At 39.7% G+C, this 17,539-nt stretch overlaps 1 protein-coding gene across 1 annotated transcript in view; it reads left to right on the top strand.

Annotated features, from left to right (window-relative positions):
- pole (polymerase (DNA directed), epsilon) overlaps nucleotides 1-17,539 on the top strand; it is a 142,260-nt gene that overhangs the window by 57,733 nt on the left and 66,988 nt on the right. The window contains exons 23-30 of the mRNA XM_060843549.1: nucleotides 2,404-2,548; nucleotides 2,977-3,134; nucleotides 7,924-8,119; nucleotides 9,487-9,701; nucleotides 10,518-10,620; nucleotides 11,603-11,683; nucleotides 12,903-13,025; nucleotides 14,015-14,233. Of these exons, the coding sequence (XP_060699532.1) occupies nucleotides 2,404-2,548; nucleotides 2,977-3,134; nucleotides 7,924-8,119; nucleotides 9,487-9,701; nucleotides 10,518-10,620; nucleotides 11,603-11,683; nucleotides 12,903-13,025; nucleotides 14,015-14,233 (1,240 nt within the window). The remainder of the gene's footprint in view (nucleotides 1-2,403; nucleotides 2,549-2,976; nucleotides 3,135-7,923; nucleotides 8,120-9,486; nucleotides 9,702-10,517; nucleotides 10,621-11,602; nucleotides 11,684-12,902; nucleotides 13,026-14,014; nucleotides 14,234-17,539) is intronic.

The following is a 17,539-nucleotide window of genomic DNA, read 5'->3' as shown; positions in this document are numbered from 1 at the left end:
CTCCAGTTTCCTCATTTCCCCTCCCCCCACCTTGTCTCAGTCGAATCCCTCGAACTCAGCACCGCCTTCCTAACCTGCAATCTTCTTCCTGACCTCTCCGCCCCACCCCATTCCGGCCTATCACCCTCACCTTGACCTCCTTCCACCTAGCGCATCTCCATCGCCCCTCCCCCAAGTCCCTCCTCCCTACCTTTTATCTTAGCCTGCTGGACACACTTTCCTCATTCCTGAAGAAGGGCTTATGCCCGAAACGTCGAATTTCCTGTTCCTTGGATGCTGCCTGACCTGCTGCGCTTTTCCAGCAACACATTTTCAGGACAGATAATTGAAGATAAGGTGCAAATATCCAAGTCAGGACTCTGTCGTCATAACTGAAGCCTGCACACAAAAGGGCAGGACTGAGTACTAGATTTTTTTTGGATGGTAGGGTTACCTGCTTTGTCAACCTACAAGTCAACAAGGAACACATTCCCATTGATACCAGTTGCCCTTCAATCACTTAATGTTTGGCTCGAGGCATCAACTCTGTTGCTCAGTTGAGGGGATGCTCTGCTGCAGAGAGTGCTAGCCTCCCTGATTGGCTGGTCTGTCTGTGCCCCAGTAGCAGTGATGTCCAGGACTGTGACCAGAGTTCAATACCAGGTAAGTCAATTTGGACCTGCAGTAGAGTGGGATGTTGTGGTCCAGGAAAATAGAGAGACGAGTCAGAGGTTTTGATGGAAAGACTTGTTGGGTGGATGGGGATGGGAATCTGATGTGGAAAGAAGGCTGTTGTTGAAGGTATACCCAAGGCGCTGGAAGGGTAATTTGTGGGTCTCCTGTCCTAAATGCCTTCCCCCACATCCACAATTAAAGCCTGACAAGAAGTAGCCTTTCAGTTGTCTCTTTTTGCCCAAAGTAGGCCACAACTGAGACAAGTGCAAGAGGGCTCACTTAAGCCTCACTATGCCCTTTAAAGTAGTAGACAGGCGAGGGTAAGCATGAGCACAGTGGGAATGTCACTCAGGAAATTTTATGTACCTCAGCCTGCAAACCTGTCTGCAGGGAACTATAGATCTGCTCAGGTTAGATAGGGTAGACAGTTAAAGTCTTTTTCCTAGGATGATGACGTCAGCTTGTACGAGGGGACATAACTAAAAACTGAGGAGTGATAGATTTAAGACAGATGTCAGAGGTAGGTTCTTTACTCAGAGATTGGTAAGGATGTGAAATGCCCTACCTGCCAATGTAGTCAACTCAGCCATATTAGGGAGATTTAAACAATCCTTGGGTAAGCACATGGATGATGATGATGGGATAGTGTAGGGGAAGAGCTGAGAATAGTTCACAGGTTGGCGCAACATCGAGGGTCGAAGGGTCTGTTCTGCACTGTATTGTTCTATGTTCTAAGTACGAGGTTTTTGGAAAAAGAGAGAGCAAAGCAGAAGGGCAAGGTGAATGGGGAATATTTTGGAATCGAAAAGGCGATTTTGTGCAAGGAGATTGAAGACATGGTTGAAATACTAAATTAATACTTTGGTGACTTTTTGACTTCAGGTACAGCTAGGTTTTATAATGTCTTCTGGAGTCAGAGTCATTAATTATGTGAAAAGAGGCCATTTGATAAAGTTCAAGCTGGCTCCTAGATGTCATAAAATTCTCACTTCTATCCTTAAAAGAATATAAGGACATTGTTCCTTATGCCACAATAACAGGACTATGGAAAAAGGCTGGAGAGCAAGGTCAGCTGAGTGTCTCATGCAGAGAGTTGGCAGTCACATTTCTAGTCTGTGACTCCTACTATGCTGTAATCATACAATGATATTATCTGAGCTTTCCAGTTTAATTATTTCTAGAACAAAAGACAACAGATTATGGCTGGCATCAAGATTCTTCAGGAATTGATAGAATTTATAATTTTAAAGTTTCTTGAAATTAAGACTCTATTGATAGAAATAATTAGGAAATTAAATATAAATATGAAATACCATCATGCCATGTGCTCTGGTTGAAGGAAAGTCCTTGGCTTGTTGTCTGCTGGCTTGACCTTGAGCTGGTTTCTTGAATATTTTTGTCATTGGTGGTTTACCATTGGCCCCTCCCCCACTTGTGGACAGAGCATGGAGCCAGCTCCCAAATCCCACTCTGAACTACCATGATTCTGAGTGACATTATACTCAAATGGGATAAGAGGGGAATTAATGAAAGTGAATTGGAATCGGAGTACACTAACATTTGGCCTTGCCTGAGGGAGGGAGTTTTCCTGACCTCAGTCTGTTATTAAATGTGAAAAGGTGTGGCTGTTTTTGTAACACAAGGAAAAGAGTGTCTGATTTTTATCCTATGTTAAAGTTTAGTATTTATGACATCAGCTCTTTTTCAGTATGAAGAAAGAGCATTCAACTGATTTCTTTTTGTTAACAGACGACCCTTAGAGCTGGATACTGATGGTATTTGGTGTGTCATTCCTAATTCTTTCCCAGAGAACTTTGTCATCAAGTCAAACAATCCTAAAAAACCCAAGGTTACAATCTCTTACCCTGGTGCAATGCTTAATATCCTAGTGAAGGTAAGGATTTACCCACCTTGGGAGCAATCTTAAATGTAATGTGATTAGAATATATGTGTTCGGCTGGAATTTTGGAGGAAGAGAATTTTGGATTGTACTGTAATTTTATACCATTTATACTTGTTTGTATGTGAGTGGTTAGGGTTTCATTTGACTACACATAAAGAGCTACATTGGTGTAATTAAGAGCTGTATGCTTATCATGTTTAATTTGATAACAAAATGTGAAATTCAGCAATGATGTTCTTGAGTACTATCCTTTAAATGGCATTCTCCAGAATAGCAAATAGTGTTCACAATTTTACAGTTACCTGTTTTTTTCGGGCTATACACATATATATCTTGTCTGTTCAGTGTATTGAATTTGTAACGTTGCTGAATGGAAGAATTAGCTTGCTGCAGCTAAACTTTGCTTTTTGCTGCTTTAGGAGCGATTCACGAATGAGCAGTACCAGGAGTTGGTGGACCCTGCATCGTTGACTTATGTCACCCGCTTAGAAAACAGCATATTTTTTGAGGTTGATGGTCCTTATCTGGCCATGATTCTGCCAGCTTCCAAAGAGGAAGGAAAGAAGCTCAAAAAAAGGTAACAGAAGTAGAATTCCAATTTTCCAATGTTGCTATGTTTTGCAAAACTAGATGATCTCCTTAAGTGACCTCATTGGTTCTGAGTTCTATGGCTTGAGCGTGGAGCTAAGGTGACACTGCAGTTCTCCAAGTCTCATCCTACTCCCTGTGGGAAAGAATTTTTATTTCACAAGTCATTGACATTGATTGGAAGTGGATTTCTGTTGCTGACTGAACAGCAAGTCTTCCAGGCCAGTAAAGTAGTCAATAAATGACTCATCTTCCTTTGGGATTTGATATTTAGGACTTCTGTGGCTGATATCCAAAATTAGAAAGCTAAGTGGGAAGACAAAGCAGTCACATCGTTAGGCTTGCTTTGATTTGAATCTGGAAGTGTGTAAAGATTCGTGAATTTCGTAGCCTTGGCTAAAGAAAGCAGGTTTAAGAATTGTTGAAGTCATGGCACATGAGAAGTTGGTGCCTTTTTTTTGCTTCTCCATCAACTCTTCAGTTTCCCTCCAAATAAACCATCACCAATCATTTCTGTCTGAGAGAGCAGCCCTCCAGTTTCCTAAGACTGGTGACTTTACCGTTACTTTTGCGACCCACTGCACTACAAGAGCTCTTCCAAAACACCATATTGAGTTATAATGCAGGGTGTCGTTTATTGTAGTATTCTTGTGCTAAGGTGAGGATGTATCCTTTTTGAGTCTTAACTGCTGAGAGAAAATGTAAATAGGAAGCTATAGGTCTGAACAGGTCTGCGTTTTCAATGCAATTGTCAGTCAGATTGTCTATTTTTGATTTCTGTCACAACTCATCCAATCTTCTGAATGTGAAGTTATTTTGACTCAAATAGGTTATGTATTCAAGCAATATAGTACACAAATTGCTAATGACAAGAAAAAGACAGCAATTATTGAAATATGCAATTAAAACATAAACAAGGAATAGAATGGTGCAATTAAATATTTTCCTTGAAAAGGCACTTCATTAGCTTCCTGCCAATTACATGACCACTTCACACACTAGTTGTTGGCCAGGTCACCTGCTGGAAGCATTAGTGTTAGTAGGGTTGATTCTTAACATAGAACATTACAGCGCAGTACAGCCCCTTCAGCCCTTGATGTTGTGCCACCCTGTGAAACTAATCTGAAACCCATCTAACCTACACTATTCCATTCTTGTCCATATACCTGTCCAATGACCATTTAAATGCCCTTAAAGTTGGCGAGTCTACTACTGTTGCAGGTGCCCTAACTACCTCTGATACCTGTCCTATATCTATCACGCCTCAATTTGAAGTTATGCCCCCTTGTGCTAGCCATCACCACCCTAGGATAAAGGCTCTCACTGTCCACCGAACCAAACCCTCTGATTGTCTTCTGTCTCAATTAGGTCACCTCTTAACCTTCTTCTCTTGAACAGAAACAGCCTCAAGTCCCTCAACCTTTCCTCATAAGACCTTCCCTCCATACCAGGCAACATCCTAGTAAATCTCCTCTGAACCCTTTCTCAAACTTCCACATCCTTCCTAAAATGCAGTGACCAGAACTGCATGCAGTACTCCAAGTGCAGCCGCGCCAGGCTTTTGTACAGCTGCAGCACGATCTCTCTACTGATAAAAGCTAACACACCGAATTCCCTCTTAACATCCCTATCAACTTGTGAGTGTATTAGATGGTGGCTAAGGTAACTTGGCAGATTGCCTGTCAATCGGCTATGGATTTGGGGAGATGCATCTCCCTCTTGGGTGTTTTGACGCTGGCAACCTGGCCACTCAGAGACTGTCAGCTTCTGGATCCTAAAATTTAGCCAGTCAAGACCTACTCTGGAGGAATCTAATCTGATAAGGAAGGTTCTTATGAAGCTAAGGTGAGGGCATCCCAAGACATCAATCTATGCCCCCAAGGTTGTTCCTCAACCCAAACGTAGCAGTTTGCATGATTTACAAGTTGAGAAGCTAGCCACATTTTTTGCCTGCCAGAGCAATGCCGAGTTTAAAGCCCTTAAATGTACATTGATTGATCTCTTAGTTTTTTTTATTATTGGCAAGTCAAGCAACTCATGGACATTCTCACCAAACATTTAAATGTAGAGGTGGCAAGATGAAGAAATAATGGAGAGTGTTTTTCCTAAAAGGAAACTTGCCTCCTTGCCATCTCCAGAGAGGAGAAAATTCCACCTCAAAACTTTATCATTGCAAAAATTGTATTCAGAACTAATGAATGTCCACTGCTGCTGATTTCAGGAAACTTGTGCATGTTATCTAATCAACTCGTTCAGAAATATTATGCACCTCTGCAGCAGATTGGACTTAAACCTGTGCTTACTCCACCACTTCCTCTGACAGCTCATTCTATATACATACCACACTATGTGAAAAAGTTGCTCCTTAGGTCCCTTTTAAATCTTTCTCCCTTAAAATTATGCCCTCTAGTGGGAAATAGCCGCAGCTTATTCAGCCCCTCCGTGTAGCTCAAACACTCCAACACTGGCAACATCCTTGTAAATCTTTTCTAAATCCTCACAAGTTTCACAGCATCCTTCCCACCCCTCCCATAGAGAGACCAGAATTAAATGCATTATTCCAAAAGTGGTCTAACCAATGTCCTGTACAGCCACAGCATGACCTCCCAACTCCTATACTCAATGCACTGACTAATAAGCATACCAAAAGCTGCCTTTACTATCTTATCTACCTGTGGCTCCACTTTCAAGAAACTATGAACCTGCACTCCAAGGTCTCTTTGTTCAGCAACACTCCCCGGGACCTTACCATTAAGTGTCTAAGTCCAGACCTGCTTTGCCCTGCCAAAATGCAGCACCTCCACATTTTTCTAAATTAATCTCAATCTGCCTCTCCTTGGCTCACTCGCCCATCCAATCAAGGTTCTGTCTGAAGTAACCTTCTTCTCTGTCCATTGCACCTCCAATTTTGATGTCTTCTGCAAACTTACTAACTATACCTCCCATGTTCGCATCTAAATCATTGACATAAATGGCAAAAAGTAGTGGACCCACCACAGATTCTTGTGGCACATCTCTGGGTCACAGGTCTCCAGTCTGAAAGTCAATCCTCAACCACCACCTCTGTCTCCTACCTTCGAGCCTATTCTGTATCCAAATGGCTAGTACTCCCTGTAATCCGTGTGATCAAACCTTGCTGACCAGTCTACCATGCACTTAGAAATAAAATCATGCAACTGATGTTACACTTTTCAGTTTCATTTGGAAGAAAGATTATGCATTGGTTGTACATCTGAATTCCTTTATTGTAAACAAGAAGTCCATTTTACTTTAAGAGAACCCTCAACAGAAAAGAAGTCTGTCAATTGAAGATTTCTACAGCTTTCTGGGTGATGCATTGGAGAAGGGCTATGGAAAATGGAAAGTTCAACCCAGGACCAGATTCCTAAAAGAAACCATAATCATAAAATAAAAATGATAGTGAGGATAGTCAGATATAAAAGAATTTTAGGTTTACCCATATAAAATAGCTAATTTTTGTCATCCGTTAAACTCAGGAACTGAAAAATCTTTTTTTAAATAAAGTGATTTGTTTGGTTGTTTCAGATTATGTAAATATTTCAGCTGTTAATTGCAAGTGGTTCATGTTTCTTGGAATTTCTTAGCAATATGTATTCAACTAGTCAGTCCAAAAGTAGGTCAGAGCAGCTTTGACCTGAACGGCACTCTGTATTGTGTATAATACCTAACATTTAATATCTATTGGGCTGCAATTTGCTGTGTGCTTGATTGGCTCGCTGTTTTTCTGTTCTCCCGCTCGTCATCTCAAATTTATTTTGCCTTTGAAATTGCTGATAGTGCACGGTAATAACTGTAAAGTGAGAGTCCTTAATCAAAGGAACATCTGGAATTAAATGATTTAGACTGAGCTAATTTAATGTCAGGGGTCAGTTTATCTTAGTTGACTAGATGGGGCTGGTTGGCAATGCAGAGTGGTGCCAGCAATGTGAGTTCAATGCCCACACCGTCTGAAGTCCATAAGGAATTCTCCTTCTCAACCTCTACTCTTGCCTGAGGTGTGGTGACCCTCAAGTTGATTCAGAAAGAGATCAATCTAAAGACTAGCTTGGATAATGGAGGAAAGAAAAAAGCAAAGTAAGATGTTTTTAAATCCAGTCCAGAGAGGTTGCTTGGCATCTGTTAACAATTGACACCTCGTTACACTGTTAATTACTGAACTTTGGAGCAAATTTAGTGGACAAAGAATGGGCAAATACAGTTAATTCCACGAAACTTGAGGAACTGAGAGGTGAGTTTTTTTGGAGGAAGCTAAGGGCAGGACAAGTTGTGCAGCATCTTGTGGAAAATTGCTGTTCATGTGCTGTCTGCCATTAATTTCTGGCTGATTTGCACATTAATAGCTCCCTGCATTTTTCAAAACCCAATAAATCCTTTGTGTTGATGGTTCGTTCGTCCTCTGATGATCAGCAATAATTATTGATCGATGCTCATCCTCCCAAAGACCCAGTAAAGATTGGCAAATCTTTGAATCTCAGCAGTGGAAGTCTGAATACATAAGCAGTTTTTACCTCCACTTGATCTTTGCTAGTAGAATATGTTTCACAGGTACTGGTAGCCCTCTTATATCTTATATATTTGTTTTATACACCTAAACAATGAGTTTGATGGGCAATTTGGGTATGTGGACTGTAGACTTAATCCATTTCTTGAGGGAGATTCATTCAGTCAACAAACAGTTTGGAAGTCTACTTCATGTGCTCAGTAACCACTATTATCAATGTGTTTTTGAGAAATATTGTTCACTTTGTTTTTGGCAGATATGCAGTGTTTAATGAGGATGGCTCTCTGGCTGAACTAAAAGGCTTTGAAGTGAAGCGACGTGGGGAATTGCAGCTCATTAAAATTTTTCAGTCTTCTGTCTTTGAGGCCTTTCTGAAAGGTACCACGCTGGAGGAAGTGTATGCATCTGTTGCTAAGGTAGCAGATTACTGGTTGGACGTATTATACAGCAAGGTATGAGTAACAAAATGAACTGATAGTGAAGCTATGCTAATCTAATCTCTCTAGTGCCCCCCATTTAAACTGCAGTCTGTGTTTTGAGCTGAGGATTGCTTTCGCTATTCATTTGAAGTTCATTTCCTGTTGTTACTTGCCATAAAACAGTAGAACAAACTACCATTAACCAAAATTACTAATTTGAAGTGATGGAATCGAATAGGATGGATTGGAAAAGTTCGCATCTCTATTTTTAAGTTCTCATACAGAGAACTGTTAACTCTGTACAGAGTAGTACATTTAGTATATGTTAAGCACTTGAACCATGATTGCAGGTAAATAGAATTAAAAGAGGTATGGTGAAAGTTTCTGTTAAATTAATTGAAGGCTGTTTAATGCCTTCAAAGAGTTCACTCAGTTCTTCTCCGTGCAATTTGTTACTAATGCTTTATAAATTATTTTTGGTTAACTACACTGTTCAGATTTGAAATAATATTCCCAAAAAAGTTAACTATGATTACAACCTTTTTTTCCAGACTTAAAGATGAAAAAAATGTTGGTTTGCAGCCCTTTGGTAAAAGACTGAATTTCTTCTAAAGCCTCAACTAGTTAGATTTGTTTGAACTGTAAATGTAAGCAATCTCATAACAAAAAACAGAAACAGAACTAGGACATTCCTTCCTTTCAACTGCTTCCACTGAATAGTTAGGTCTTGGCGAATCAATTGCTTCAGTTTTGGGCTTCCTACAAAATACCAATTAACCCTTGTTAGATTTTTGATTCTCTAGCAGAGTATAATCTGACCGAACATGCTTTGCTGTTCAGATTGATTAGACAAGGCCTGTGTCATCCCAGGAATTGGGCTAGTGAAGATTAGGAGGCAATATAAACTGTCCTAAGCAAGCTTATCCTTCCTTTGATAAACGGATCAACAGTACACTGTGATCCTGATGTGCTCTCACCACAACTTCGTTACTTTTTCACTCCAACCTTAGTAATAAAGGGGAGCATACTATTTGCTGTCTTGGTTCCTTGCTGTCCTTGCAGGACAACATTGTGTATAATGACACCAGGTCCCTCTCAAAGCCAAACATTTCCCAATCTTTCCTTCCTATCAAAATTGATAATTTTCCAGTTCTCCACTAAAATTCCATTTTTGCCACTTACTTAATCCTTCTCTGTACCTTTTGCAATTGTTATTGCTTCCTCTTCACAGATTGTCTTTCCACCTGTCATTACATAATCAATTATTTTTCTCTGTCCTCTCAACTCAGCCGTTAATTTAGAGAGTAATTTCTTTCAGTCCAAGCTCTGATCTTTGGCATTGCCCATTAATCGCAACCTGCGAACCTGAAAATAAGCAGACTTCTCTCCTTGATTTATAGGCAGCTAATATGCCTGACTCCGAGCTATTTGAATTGATCTCTGAGAATAGATCAATGTCACGTAAATTAGAGGATTATGGAGAACAGAAGTCTACCTCAATAAGTACTGCCAAAAGGCTTGCTGAATTTCTTGGGGACCAAATGGTGAAGGATGCAGGGCTGAGTTGCCGTTTTGTCATCTCCAAGAAACCTGAGGGTGCCCCAGTCACTGAAAGGTAAGAGAAAGAAAATCCTGGCCAACATATAATGTCCCTTCCTAAATTAGATAAACTTAAATTTTGTACCCTTGGCATCCTGCAGTAATTATCTGTATGTGGAAAAAAACCACAAGACCATATAAGTAAAAAAAGACTCAAATTGGAGAAAATACCTACAGTAATAAATAGAAAGAAAAGTTTGGAGTTTCATAATATCAATAAAATAAGTCATATGTCAGTTGTGGTAGGAATGTGTTTTGTCACTAGTTATCCATGATTTTCAGTTTTTGCCAGAGAAAACTAAATACCTAAGCTCAAATTAGTGTACCCATGAATGCAAGTTTCAGCTTGACTGAGCTAGTAAAGGTAAAGTGGCCACTGAGTTGCTCTCCCATTAGAGGAACGTAACTGGTGTTTGCTTAACTTGCATATCACCAGGCTTTGGAGAAGGGTGGAAGTTTAGAAGGTGAGGCCTTCATGGTAACCTCAGGAATTGAAGCCATGCAATTGGAGTCACTGACTGTCTAAGTTGAAGGTGATGGATTTTTAAGGAAACTGTAGATTTTAACATTATCTAGACTGAAACTGACACCGAAGTGCTTCCTTTTCAGAGATATCATCTTTCAGATAGCATATTAAATGCAGGCATGCCCAGACGCAGTATATCATAACAATTTAAAGACTATGTCTTGGCTAGCATTTTTCCACAATTAACATCACTCAAAATAAAATTAATACATCCTGTGGAATTAATGAGCAGTAATCCATTGGCTGTAAGACATTTTATAAATATATGCAAGGCACAATACAAATTCAAATTTTATTCTCTTTCAGAGCAATTCCACTGGCCATTTTCCAGGCGGAGCCAAGTGTTAAAAAGTACTATCTGAAGAAGTGGTTGAAGAATCCCTCATTACAGGACCTGGATATTCGATTAGTAAGTTGTTTTTTACTGGAGACAACTTTCTTCCATATCACACCCATTTTGGTAATTACTTGGTGCTTAATTTTGAGCTTTTACTCCAAGTGTTCCCTAACTGCCATATGATTATTTGACCAGGTTACATTTAAGCCCGCTGAACTCAGTATTTAAAGTTTAGGCATATCCAGATTTACACATGATGGATAACCAGCTAGGGAGTGTGATGAATTGACAACAAGGAAACAGAAATTGAAAAAGGAGTAGATTAAAGATAGTTCAATCTATCAAAGTGTGAGAATTCACTGTGATTTGAATACAGTCGAAATGAGAAAGTGTCATTGGGGTTCAAGTGCACATATGCCATTGAAAGCAAACTTGCAGTCATCAAAAGTAAACAAACGGGTATACATGTTACTGAGGCTTGGCATTACATATGGAATATAAAAGCAATGACTTTTGCTGCAGTTATGCAGTTTATTGTTGGTTTGTATTTAAATGCTGTGCTCTGGTCTGAATATACTAATCTTGATTTATGTGCAATGACAGTGCCAGAATTGACCTGAAATGAAGGGATTTGTCCATTATAAGGAAGAGGTTGACTCTGATGAAGATGAGATCTTAAAGAAAGATCTCAGTTTAAACTCTTGAAGAATTGGCAAGGGAGTAATTGCTTCTCTCTCTGTAGAATCCAGAACAAATGAAACAGTTTCCTTACAGGGAATGAATATTGCTCAGTACTGTTCCAGAGATTTCTAGATGGCCTTTTCAATGTTTTTGGTTAGCTAATGGACACTTGAAGTAAAGATATTAAAGAGCTGTAGAAATAATGGAAACCTGGAATCGTTTACACTGAAGGTGGCAGACAAAGTGGAAGTAGCAGCTGTTTCTCCACAAATTCTGGACAAAAGAATAGGATATAAATTAATAGAAGTATTCACCCATTCCAATTTGGCTGTGGAGATCACCTCCATTTATAACACACTTCTGTTCCTTCTAGATTCTGGACTGGGATTATTACATTGAGCGACTTGGCAGTGCCATCCAGAAGATTATCACTATCCCAGCAGCCCTTCAGCAGGTTAATACTTAATTCCACTTGATTCTAAAGTTTCGTTTTCAAATCATTTAATTCTGCATCGCTAATAATTAAAAAAGTGTGTTTAAAGCCTGCAGTGATTAAAACTGATGGCAGAGAGAGGGAGACAAGTTCATTTGCAGCTATGTATTTGGATAACACTGCTGTAAATGGTGAAGTATGAAACATGTAGATGCCAGACTTAGACTAGTTGTTAATGGAAATGTGTTAAATTGAGGCCAACTAGTTATGTGTTTTCTGTAAACTAAGGTGAGTCAGCATCCACAACAGGCTCAGTCTTGTATAGCTGATAGTGAATATTTAATAACCAGTATAACATATTACAATAATAATTTGGATACACTTAATTCACTTTTTGAAACCTGGATTCTATTCTAGTCAAAATTAATAATAGAAATGTGCTGTATTATTTATGCAATCTTATTGAGTTGTTTGAGCAGCCTCAACTCAAAAAAAAAGGAGGGCTGTTACCTGAGTGCCAAATTTTTCTTATTTTGATGCATTAATATACTTATTCACTCAGTTCACAAAGTGTCCACTGTGCTAAAATATCACATTAAATCTAGAAATAATACAAATCTGGCTGAGGTGTGTTGATGAAATTAAGTGCATTTTGGAAACAGTTCTGCTTTATCTGACTGCGCAGTGGTCAATGCTTGCACTTGGTGGACAAAATATATTGTTCCATTCCCCAACATTATTACCTTATTTTGATCAGAAAAACAGCAATGAAGTATTTTGCAGATTGCTGCCCATGTTGTTTTACTGCCCAAGCAAAATACTTAATTCTGTTAGGAAAAAGGTTTTTTTTTCATTACTGGATCTTTCAATGGCACCTCATTCAGTTGTGGGTGCAATGGTGCTAGGTAAAATTAAATGAAATGTAATTACATTATAATGGTGTCCATTTTCCTTTGTGGCAATTAATAACCCAGTTGGTACTACTTTCAGCATCTTATATTAAATTACTAGTAAAGAGTACTCTGCTGACCATTGTGGATTAGTCTGTTTATTTATAACATCCAATGAAAGCTGCTAAATGTGCTATGTTTAATTGCTGGCTTTGCAAATGCTAGTACATGTCCAGTGGCCGAGCTGTACAACCCACCATACAACTTTGTGTAACGACAGAAAAACATCTTGGTTTATCTGATCTTGTCTTTGTCCCAAGTTTGGTTAAATGTGAATCATTCCCTTCCAGGTAAAGAATCCAGTCCCACGAGTCCGACACCCTGACTGGCTTCACAAGAAACTTTTGGAAAAGAATGATGTTTACAAACAAAAGAAAATTAGTGAACTATTCACTAACACTGGAGTCAGGCAGGTATGTATTCTCCAATAGTGAAATGAATTTAGTTGGTTGTTGTGGTTCTGCTCGCCGAGCTGGAAGTTTTTGCTGCCAACGTTTCGTTCCCTGGCTAGGGAACATCATCAGTGCTGTTGGAGCCTCGTGTGAAGCACTGCTTTGATGTTTCTTCCGGTATTTATATTGGTTTGTTCTTGCCGCTTCCGGGTGTCAGTTTCAGCTGCAGTGATTTGTATGTGGGGTCCAGGTCGATGTGTCTGTTGATGGATGTTCTTGCCGTTTCCGGGTGTCAGTTTCAGCTGTAGTGGTTTGTATATGGTGTCCAGGTCAATGTGTCTGTTGATGGAGTTTGGGGATGAATGCCATGCTTCTAGGAATTCTCTGGCTGTTCTCTGTCTGGCTTGTCCTTGTATATGGACACCATATACAAACCACTACAGCTGAAACTGACACCCGGAAACGGCAAGAACATCCATCAACAGACACATCGACCTGGACCCCACATACAAATCACTGCAGCTGAAACTGACACCCGGAAGCGGCAAGAACAAACCAATATAAATACAGGAAGAAACATCAAAGCAGCGCTTCACACGAGGCTCCAACAGCACTGATAATGTTCCCTAGCCAGAGAACGAAACGTTTGCAGCAAAAACTTCCAGCTCGGCGAGCAGAACCACAACGGATACCCGAGCTACAAATCTTCAATCAGATTTTAAATTTAGTTGGTGTTTGGTAAATAGCTTCCCCATTTACTACCCTCTGTGTTTCAGTAGTGGCAGTTCAGTTATGTATTTTTGGCACTTTGCTTATTTACGATTCCTTGTTTTTCTTTTCATCGATAAACTACTTATTTTTCAAGTAGCTTTTATTTTAATAAAACATGGTATTAAATAACTTCAACCTGAATCAGTTTATTTCAGATTCAAAGAATTCTCTTGAGGTTAAGAGCAAGGTGAGCTGGAACCAGTTCAAATTCTGTTCTAAATATCATCCATATGTTTCAGGTGACATCTAACCAGCGTCTGGTGAAAGACCAACAATCGCAAATTAGTGATTTAGAAGATTTTGGTGTTCCCAAGCGCAGAGCACAGCCAGTTATCCCGATCAGTACAAAGCGAAGGCGTGGTATGAATGATGAGAGTCAGGAACAATCTCAAGACCTAGAATTAACCCAATCTTGGAGAGAGATACTGGGTCCTCCACCACCATTGGGAAAGACAAAGGTAACCCTTACTGGAATGCTGAAATTAAGTGGACTTGCTTTTGCTATCGTTTTAATTTTATCAGTCAGAAACGCTGAATAGAAATGTTAGTAGGCAGTAAAATAAAGGCTACCAGCTGATATTAAAGTACGCAAAGAAATGTAACCTTGACTCAGTGATAGCACATTTGTCAGAATGAAAAATACAAGCTCCACATCACATGACTATATCTTTCATTCATGGAATGTGGATGTTACTGGCGAGACCAGCTCTGATTGCCCATCCCTAATTGCCCTGCAGAAGGTGATTGGAAGCTCCTGAACCCTGCAGTTGGTGTTGGGGCACGCATGTTGCTTTTGGGAATTCTAGGATATTGAACCATCAGGGTGTTGCCTTCCACGTAAGAGGCTCAACTAAGTTCTTGACAAAATGCTGTTGCTCTTCATCAATTAACACTTGAAAAAGATAACAATTGTTATTAATGAAGCTATAGTACATATGTGTACCTAATAGAGAAAAGTACTGTGGAGCTACAGATCTGAAATACAGACAGAATAAGGTCGGTGTTTCGAATCTGATGCGACTCTTCTTCAGAAATGAGAGTTGTAGCAGACTTGAAACATTACCTCTGTTTCTTTCTTCACAGCTATTGGCAGACTTGCTGAGACTCTCCAGCACTCTGTCTTTATTTTACTTCCATGAATCTATCGATCTGTTTGACTAGATGAATATTTGTCGAACTGCTATTTCAGTTTTCTTAAAATTCTACTTACAGCTATTTGTAATTATTGCGTTAAAATAGTTCTAGCAGTTCGAAGAACCAGTGGATGTGATCTGTTTGGATTTCCAGAAGGCCTTTGACAATGTGCTGCCCAGGAGGCTGCTAAATTAGATAAGAGCTTGTGATGTTAGGGGCAAGGTACTGGCATGCATAAAGAATTGGCTGACTGGTAGAAGGCAGAGAGTAAGGATAGAGAGGTCTTTCACAGATTGGCAGCCAGTGACTAGTGGAGTTCTGCAGGGATCCATATTGAGACCATCACTATTTACATTATACATGAATGATGGAACTGAAGGCATTAGTGCTCCATTTACAGATAACAGGTAGTTTTGAGAAAGCAGGAAGACTTGATCAGGCAAGCAGAGCGGGAAAATAATTGGCAGAAGGATGCATGTAGCCAAGTATGAGGTTATGTACTTTGATAGGCAGACTATTTTCTAAATGGAGAAAAGCTTTGGAAATCTGAAGCACAATAGGGACTTGGGAGTCTTGGATCAGAATTCTCTTAAGATTAACATACAGGTTCATTTGGCAATGAGAAATGCAAATTAAATGTTAGCATTTATTTCAAGAGGGCAAGAATACAAGAGCAAAAATATACTGCTCGGACTGTAAAAGGCTCTGGTCAAGTGCCATTTGGATTACTGTGAGCAGTTTCAGGCCCTGTATCTAAGGAAGGTTGTACTGGGGTTGGAGGGTGTCCTGAGGAGATTTACCAAAAATGATCCTGGGAAGGAACGTTTCCTCGTATGAGGAGTGGTTGAGAACTCTGTGTCTGTACTTGATGGAGTTTACAAGGATGAGAGGGAGTCTGAAGCTTACAGTATACCGATAGGCGTAGATGCGGAGATGTTTCCACAAGTAGGAGAGACTAGGACCTCAGTGTGCTGAGAGCTAATATTTTGAGGGAGGCAGATTGGACCCTTGGTGCAAAAGGAGCCTTGGTGCTTGCATAGGATGTTTATTTAATTGAAGGAGAGCCAACATATATAGCACTATAGGTTTGTACCTCTTTTGGACTCTATTCAGTAGTCCAAAACAGTTAGTAATATGGGATCAGCTTTGATTTTCATTTCAGTTTAAGTGCAACTTTGCTGCTCAAATACTTAAGTGCATTGTGTACAAATAATAGTTTAGAAGTGAATCACCTACTTTTTAAAATTGTTGCTTCTGCTCACACATTTGTTTAGAGCTGTCTGATGTTCCTCCTGGCCTATCTGTACAGAAAATGATTCTAACTCATCAGGACATTATACTGTCAAATATATCAGAATTATGAAGAATCATAGGTGCATCATATTCCATCTTTAGTCATAGGCATATTGCATCTGTTCCTTCTTTTCAATTTCCCTATCTGCTTTTTAGCCTTGATACAGGCTTTTGCTGTGCTTATTTTCTTTTCCACTGATTATTTAATCCAAGACCTTGGCAAAAGTTCTAACTGTACTAAAAAAAATCTAAATTTTATTGTACTTTTCACTGATTTGAACATGGGAAATACATCTAACTAAACTTGCAGCTTTGCTGTCTAGTGTCAAACTGCAATTTAGCAAAATTCGGCGGTGGAAATTAGAGAAAAAGTTGTTTTGATTATATGAGTTCTCAGCAAATTCCTGTAGACCGGAGAACCAAAAGATAGTGCCGTTCATTCTTGCTGTTCTTACAATGTATTTGTAAGAAAAGAATAGATATCTGTGCATTATCCCTTTTTCGTTTTGGTTCTTCCATTGAATGTGAATGTTGGTTGCAACACCATTTTGTTACCCATCCCTAACTAGCTTTGTTGTGGTGGTAGTGAACTGATTTTTTGAACCACTGTACTCCACTTAGTGCTGTTGGCAGAACTTTTGGCATTTTGACCTGCAGACAGTGAAAGTCCAAATGGTGTATGCCTTGCAGATAATGCTGTTTCGTGCATCTATTACCCTTGTCCTTCTCAGTTATGGTCATTGATTTGGAAGGTGCTTTTGAAAGAGGATTGTGTTTGTGCAGTGCACCTTGTACATGCTGCCACTGTGCATCTGAGATGGGGAGTGTGACTGTTTTCAGTTGGTAGTGGGTGCTGCTAATCCATCAAACTGCTTTGTCCTGAGTAATATCAGGCTGCTTGAATGTTATTGTAGATACATTCAGTCAGGCAAGTAGAGAGTATTCCAACAAACCTGACTTGTGGGTTGTAGGTAGTGGACAGACTTTGAGGAGATAGGAGGTGAGTTACTTAACAAAATTCGCAGCCTCCTTCCCTCTGTTGTAGCTCTACATGGCTGGTTCAATCAATTTCTGATCAATGGTAAGCTCCCTGGGTGTTGATTGTGCAAAGTCAGCAATGGTCATGCCATCAAGTGTTGAATGGAGATTAAATTCTTTCTTGTTTGAAATGATTATTACCTAGCACTTATGGGGCTTAACTGTTATTTGTCACTTAACAGCCCAAGCCTGAATGTTATAGGGTCATAGAATCCTACAGCACAGAGACAGCAGGCCCTTTGGCCCAAATTGATCCATGCTGACCAAAATGCCTGTCAATGCTAACCCCATTTCCCTGC

Source organism: Hemiscyllium ocellatum, chromosome 24 (assembly GCF_020745735.1).
Source record: "Hemiscyllium ocellatum isolate sHemOce1 chromosome 24, sHemOce1.pat.X.cur, whole genome shotgun sequence".
NCBI lineage: Eukaryota > Metazoa > Chordata > Chondrichthyes > Orectolobiformes > Hemiscylliidae > Hemiscyllium > Hemiscyllium ocellatum.
This window is presented reverse-complemented; position numbering and strand designations above follow the sequence as displayed.